Source organism: Chaetodon auriga, chromosome 8 (assembly GCF_051107435.1).
Source record: "Chaetodon auriga isolate fChaAug3 chromosome 8, fChaAug3.hap1, whole genome shotgun sequence".
Taxonomy (NCBI): domain Eukaryota; kingdom Metazoa; phylum Chordata; class Actinopteri; order Chaetodontiformes; family Chaetodontidae; genus Chaetodon; species Chaetodon auriga.
In genome coordinates, this window is record NC_135081.1 from 16,097,300 (window position 1) to 16,104,878 (window position 7,579).

Consider the following 7,579-nt stretch of genomic DNA (forward strand, 5'->3'; position numbering starts at 1 on the left):
TTCAGATTGTGTCACAACAGCACCACCTACAGGATACAGGAATGAACAGCAAGGTCTCTCAGCCTTATTCGTGCCTCCCTCACCCGCTGCTCTTGCTAAAAACCTGAAACTCCCAGGACTTTCCGCTCTTTGGTAACTTTATAGCCAAATACTGAGCAAAAATTAAACAATTAAGGCAACTTCTTATGTTATATATGTAATCAGTTTGGGATATCTTATTAATGTTGCTTCCCAAACTTGCTTTCCATGTAAGTAAAGGTGTATGATAATAGATTAAATATGGTTGTATACTCTCTGCACAATCTGTTACAAGACTAATTAAATGTTACACATTACATTTAGGTGTCATTATGATTTCTAAGACTGTGATGCCAGTTTGAATTTCTTTGAGATGTTCTGTCGAGCTTGCAAGCAGTGTTAAACTTTTACAAAGTGGTGAGTGTAGACCAAATGGACTGACTCGTGAAATATCAAAGTATTGAGGAAATTAGAAGATGATGATGACTGGACACACATCAAGTGCAAAAATATTCATTTCACTGTCACCCTTATGCGTCTTCGTGAGTCATTACATGGGGCACAGTAGTAATCTATCAGAGATGCTACAGATTTCTGAACTGTGGAGGTTATAAGTAAGAAACAACCCCTCAGGAGTGACTGAAGGCTTTAAGAGTATGTAGGTAAAACTTTGCATGTCATTTTCGTTCATCTTAACAGTGAGATATTAATAAATAAAAAAAAGTTGATGAGACAAAGAGAGATTAAACCCACAGCAGTCAGTATCCTGGGTAACTCTTACATTAGCCAGTATGGTAACATACGTTGGAAAGTGGTGGTGTTTGCTGGTTTAAAACAGTGAAAAGTAAAAGTGAAAGAGATGGACAGAAGTCAAAGTGGAGACACCCTAAACTGACCTGAATATGAAGTTCAAACTGTGGCTTTATATCACCATCAAGTGGCAGGACTGTGTACAGCCACTGAAAAAGACAGACCTGAGCGACAGCTCCACAAAGAGAGGGAGGCTAAATGCTGTTTTCCACATGAGTGAAACATTGCATATTCATCCATTCATGTTATGTACACAGTCATGTCTGTCCACAAATGACATACAAATTTAGAAATTCAACGGCACTGTGGGTACACCTTTAGGTCACCTGCACTGCAGTGCTGCAAGCAATAACTCAGAGTGCATACAAGGCCGCACAATCTGGTATATGTTTTAAATCTGCATCTAGATTCAGACCTGCATAAAAATATACATTTTGTTTTTCATTTAGGAAACTGTAGTAGGAAATTAGGATAATTTAAACAAATTTGAAACATGGTTATTATTATACATTTTTATTATATTATGCACGTTACATGTAGTAAATGGGCATCTTGGGGGCCTTGAAACAGCATTTAAACCATCATCATTGCAGATAAAATCTACAGAAAACTATGAAAAATCCAAAGAGTGAATAAGTGATTTTACAGATTTTCTTTTTGCTGTCTAAGCATAGGGGCACTAAAATATAGGCGATGGCTTTTGGGTATGACAAATAATTTTATTTCCAGTCAGCTATAATGTCTTTTATTTCTTTAAGCTCATTGATTCACTTGTTTTGCTCATCATTGGCCCTGGTTTTTGATCTTTACCTGAGAGGATAATATGCATCATATGCAACGTATACATACCCCAAATCTCTGCCGGATTCTGTGTGAACTGCTGTGGAAGTACTTTCTCTGTCTGTGGGGCTTAATTGATCCTGATAACAGCACGTAGCGGCTCCTCATTGGATGTTTGTGTGATTGACTGAAGGGGAAGAAGAGAGGGAGGCCGGGCGAAACCATTCATCCGGCCAATACTCCGACCGAAAATGATGTAAAGATTAACGAGCTGTAGTCGGCATCTAGATTCGGATTTTAAAGAGGATTATGGGCGAGTAGCTGAATTAGATGGTACGGTTACAAATCGGGGAGATTTCTGCCCGGATTAGCCTCTGAATCACACGGTCATCGGCGCTGCATCCCCCCACATCTCTGCGAATAAACAGGCAAACGGGCGATGGGATGCGGAGATGATTTTGGTGACGCTGCGATGGGTACCTGCGAAGATACCGAGATTCAAACAACAATGAGGATCCGATTCGACTCAAAGCTGGTTTAGTCGTTTTTGTCGTGCTTTTTTTCTAAAAATTATTTGGCCATGATTTTCCTGCGTAGGCTCGCGCAGCTGTTGGTGCTGCTGATCCAGAGCGGATGGTGGGGGGTCGCGCCGAGCCCCACCGATGAGGGAGCACTCCGGGCCGGCCACGGGGAGCACGGAGAGCCGGGACACCAGGAGCCGCACAAGGACTCCTACAGCACCTTCGCCTCCGAGTTCTTGGAGTCCAGATACCTGTCCGATGACGGTAAGGTCCTCGTGCATTGGACAGATTCACATTTGGTGGGTTTTGTTTACATCTCGTGCGCAATAAACAAACTTGTAACCGTCAAGCTTATTTAGAATAGAAGAAATAAACACAAACTGTGGGCAGTGAGAGCTGTTTGCTTTGTCTTGCATCCAACCTGTGTCCACTGTGCAAGGCCTTTCAGCACCCAGGCCAGCTCCCCGGTGGTAGCTGCCCACCCCCTGTTCCTCACACACACACACACACACACACACACACACACAGACACACACACACACACACACACACACACACACAGAGCATTGTTTTCATTTCGTTAGAGGACTGTACATTGACTGATATTCATTTCCTGGAGACCCTAACCCTAACCTAAACCTAAACTTCTTCACCCTTAAATGTAATGATTTATAAAGGGACTTGTGTTTTGTCTCCGTAAGGACGGTGATTCTCACAACGTGACCGTGTAGACAGATTTATGTCCCCACAGCGTGAGGAACACGCGTCCACACACACAGTGCAGATGGCCTCCCCCTAGTTGGCCCTTTGGCTGTCTTGAAAACAAGCCTGGTTTGTTTTTGCATGAAACCAACTGAGTGCTGATTTTGCATTTTGCAGGTTATCCGTTCCCCACCGCCCCACCAGTGGATCCCTTTGCCAAGATCAAAGTCAGCGACTGTGGAGTAACCAAAGGCTGCATAAGGTTAGAGAAGGATACACCTTTAGCCAGCTCTCATGTTCGGTGCATCTGTATTCCCCCGGGCTGCTTTGTCCTGCATGCTGTGGCCTGACTTCAGAAAGCTGGAGCTAAACATGGACCAGCACTGCCTAGTTGTTGCTGAAATTCATTTAAAAAGTGCACTAGTTTGGCCTTGACATTATTACCTCACCTTCTCAACTGAGATCTCTCTTGCCTTTAAAATGAGGGTGTGCTTCTCTTCATTTGTCTTTGTGCAGGTATGGGAAGCCAGGGTGTGATGCAGAGACATGTGACTACTTTCTAAGTTATCGCCGCATTGGGACAGATGTGGAGTATGAGATGAGTGCTGACACAGACGGCTGGGTGGCCGTAGGGTTCTCCTCTGACAAGAAAATGGTGAGCAGCCGCACGATCTCTCTGACTGCTGAGACTTTAAGAAGTTCCTGCATCTAGTTTGAGACAGCGCGACACGTGTGTGTGTTATCTTACAGCATGCTCGTTTTGAAGTTTGGCGGTTTTTATTTCAAATGCAATTGTTTGTAGTTTACTTCATCATTTCCTTCTCAATCGTTTGGCATGAATTTGAAAAGCTTAATACAGAGTATGGTACCACATTTAATGATGAATACACAGTATGCACATCATATTTTAAGAAAGTCAGGGTCCCAAAATAAAGGTGAGGGCTTATTAGATGATTAAAGTGTGAAAAACTGGACACTCTCTGGAACTCTTTGAACTCTTTTAAGCCACTAAAAATCCTTCAAATGTAATAATGTGACAAGGACAAATCAGTCTTCCCTTGAAATGGATTTGCGTCGATACTGAAGCCATAACCTGTGATGAGGCTCATAAGAAAACCCTGTTTCATTTTAGGGAGTCACAAGAAAAAAGGTTTGCGAAACACTGTTTTAAGGTGTTACATTTACAGCACATAAAATTAATATAATTGACACAAAACACATTTTATTAATCTGATTTATGGATTTGGCAGTGTACTGTATGTGTTCTTGATGAGTTTGATTAGATTTACACCAATCAGCATTTACAGACATTAGAAATGTAACCACATGTTTAGAGCCTCATAACGAGAGCTGGACGATGTATCAGTATTTATCATTTATTGTCTGATATCTACGTGATCATATTCAAAGAGTTTTTATATTGTTGGTCAGTTTTAACCTTTTAGTTTTAACATTTCAAATCACTTAAATAACTGAAACTTCTCTCAAGAATGAACTTTGACTTATCTGCCACCTAAAAACCAGTTTGACATCCAGCTAACGCGCCGTCCCTTAACTGCAGTTTTTCGGTTGATGATGGTGAACGAGAGTGAATCCAAATTAAAATTGGGTTTTCTAGTTATTGCTGTTCATTTTTCCTGTACTGCTTATTCCTACAGGACAAAAATAGAAAACTCACGTGTAGCGCTGATGTGCATTATGACCCACTTTCTAAAAAGAGCCAAAATATGTCTCACGTAAGTCCAGTCACAGTGTGACAGGTCTCTAGCAGAAAACACTGGGGCTTATTTGCATGAACAGAAATAGTGTCAGTCCCACTTACTATATTTATATTTTGTGTCAGAATCCTACCTTGGGAGAGGAAGAGAGAGATGAATACGTAGCACTTTGGGATGTGGCTCTTCATACTTCCCTTCTGTCTGTTCTCTTCTGTCTCGTCAGGGAGGAGACGACGTCATGGGCTGCGTCCACGACGATAACGGACGCGTGCGGATTCATCACTTCTACAACGTTGGCCAGTGGGCCAAGGAAATAAAGAGGAACCCGGCTAGAGACGAAGAGGGCATTTTTGAGAACAACCGGGTGACCTGCCGTTTCAAACGACCGTTATACGTCCCCAGAGAAGAAACACTTGTGGATTTACACCTGTCGTGGTATTACCTGTTCGCATGGGGACCTGCCATACAAGGTGGTTGATCAAGCTTTAGCATCAAGTCCACCCACTGTTTTTATTTTTTGGGTCTTTCATCTGACATCATCTTACCTTTTTCCAACAGGTTCCATCACAAGGCATGACATCGACAGTCCGCCAGTCAGCGACCACATGATCAGTATCTACAAGTATGAAGATATCTTCATGCCTTCCACAGCCTACCAGACCTTCAACTCTCCCCTCTGCTTACTGCTCATAGTAGCCCTCACCTTCTATCTACTGATGGGCACGCCATAATGAAGCACAGCGGAGCACATGGCGGAAAAAAACAGGGACGAGAAGATGAAGCAGCAATAAAAAAAAAAAATAGTTGCCACATTCAAGTGTGCGCTTTGCACAAAGAGACACTGTATTAGATATATTAAACACACTAGAGAGTATATATTCATTACTCTGAACTCATGCAGAGGATCTTGACAGTATTAAACCTATATTGTAGAGGTGTCATGTACTGGTGACAGGACAAATCAAGAGGTCTGATGAAAGAGTAGTGTTATAGTATTCATAGGCCAGCTTCCTTCAGTATTCATGATAGCTTCCAAGCATTTAAAAAAATATGAGGACTACACATGCCAGTAAACAAATCGCACAAGCCTGTCAAATATTGCATGCACTGGGAAATCTGGGAATGATTTCAAAAACCTGCTGTTCACTGGTGATGAGAACACAGTGCCTCATGTTGAACTTGGCTAAAACATAAAGGTTTGCTGGGGACAAAAGAAGCAGCTCACAGCTGTTTGCACACACTCTTCCTGTCCCTTTACCCTGTTATGTTTCCATGGACATAACAGTCTTCTGCAAAAAACAAAAGAGAAAATACGGCTCATTTGGTGGTTTGCGCTGTCACAAAATATAGTGTTGAGGGACGGCCTACAGTCTGCGTTTACCATGTCAAAGATTTCCGTTACTTTTTCCTCATGTTTATGTTTGGCCCTCTTAAACACTTTCCTCATCTCACTTTTCCATCATTTGCTTTTAAGATTTTTCTCAGCCACAGTGTCTGTTGGGTTAGTTTATCAGTACTGTGGCGCTGTGTCTGTGTGACAGTGATAGACAGACTGCTACGTGAGTTGCTTTTGCCCACGGCGAGCCATAACACACTGGACAGGAGCACACTGTGGATTGAAGAACAGTTTGCTTGGACATGGACTCATTTCCCCCCCCATACTGTTAATGTAGCCTTTTGACCTGTATTAAAAATGGATGGATATGTTAAAATGCCTCCCACTGAAGCAATCTGCCACAATTGTGCTTATTAAAAATAAACCTTTTAAGAAACAATGACTATGCACAAGAAACTACAGACCTTGCTGTGTGTGAACAGACAGCTCAGTCAAACAGTACAGATCCATACAAGATGCTTTTTAATAGAATAATCAGATTAATTTATATTTATGCCCTCGGTATTTTGAGAATGCATTTTTTTAGCGACCTGTTACTGTGTTTAAATTTTGATGGAAATCAGGTGTGAAAAAAGTCTTCCAGTTGACAACCCCAACTTACAATTGAAAAAACCTTAAAAACACATTTTTGGAAATTGGGGGAAAAAAAAAAAAAAAAAACTTTACATTTTTTATTTTCACATCAGAAGTAATGTGTGATATACACTACTCACAAAAAGTCAGGGTATTCGGCTTTTGGGTGAATTTTTCAGGATGAACCTAAAATGCACTATAACCTTTACAGGTGAACTTAATTTGACCTTCTCTGAACTTTTAAATGCACATGTGTGACTGTTCAATGTTTCAGTACTTTTTGCACAACTTGCTGTTCTCTAAAAAGGAGCTGAACGGCAAAACTCACAACAAGTGTTTGATCCATGAAGTGACCAATAAATTTCCTGGTTCAATTAGAATTGATATTTAAACAGTCCTTTTCATCATGCTGTTCACATTTTGACATCATGAGACCAAAACAACACCTAACAATTGATCAACAGTACCTCGCCATTGCAAGGCTTCAAACAGGATGTTCTCAGAGGGAAGTGGCCACTGAGCTTAGAGTGTCCCAGAGTGTCATCAGCAGGTTGCAACAGAGACACAGAGGGAGACTGGAAGAGTCACAGAAAGGCATAGAAGTGGACGTCCTTTGGCCACATCCCACAATGATGACCGCTTCATTGTGAAAAGTGCCCTGTGGAACCGGATCATGAATGGCAATCAAATCCGGGCACATTTAAAGGAGGTGAGAGGTTCTCGAGTGTCATTTCAGGCCATTTGAAACTGTTTACATCAGCGTGGTCTGCGTGCTAGATGACTTGCAAGGGTACCTGACCACACCACCAGGCATAGGCGTCATCGTCTTGCACGGGACAGGGAGCATTTACGCTGGACGAGGGACCGGTGGGCCTCAGTGCTGTTCTCTGATTAAAGTCGATTCAGGTTGATCAGAAATGATGGCTGCCAATGATGTTGGAGACGTCAAGGAGAGCGCTGTGCATCAGCCACTGTTGTCACCAGACAAGCCTTTGGTGGTAGTGCTGTTACAGTGTGGGCAGGTGCGTCTAGTCAATACAGAACTGCCCTACACTTTATGA

General features: G+C 42.1%; 1 protein-coding gene across 1 annotated transcript; it reads left to right on the plus strand.

Moving 5' to 3' along the window:
• The first annotated feature begins 1,774 nt into the window (after window positions 1–1,774).
• On the plus strand, window positions 1,775–6,327 carry frrs1l (ferric-chelate reductase 1-like). Its single transcript, XM_076737128.1, has 5 exons — window positions 1,775–2,393; window positions 3,009–3,093; window positions 3,348–3,486; window positions 4,773–5,019; window positions 5,108–6,327. Exons 1-5 carry the CDS (start codon window positions 2,189–2,191, stop codon window positions 5,278–5,280), a joined length of 849 nt encoding a protein of 282 aa, XP_076593243.1. The 5' UTR covers window positions 1,775–2,188; the 3' UTR covers window positions 5,281–6,327.
• Window positions 6,328–7,579: the final 1,252 nt, after the last annotated feature.

Bases quoted from the DNA above. Each gene is read 5' to 3' on its own strand.
- frrs1l (XM_076737128.1), top strand. From the start codon at position 2,189: ATGATTTTCCTGCGTAGGCTCGCGCAGCTGTTGGTGCTGCTGATCCAG. The intron at 2,394-3,008 runs GTAAGGTCCTCG...TGCATTTTGCAG, and splicing joins CAGATACCTGTCCGATGACG to GTTATCCGTTCCCCACCGCC. The intron at 3,487-4,772 runs GTGAGCAGCCGC...CTGTCTCGTCAG, and splicing joins TCTCCTCTGACAAGAAAATG to GGAGGAGACGACGTCATGGG.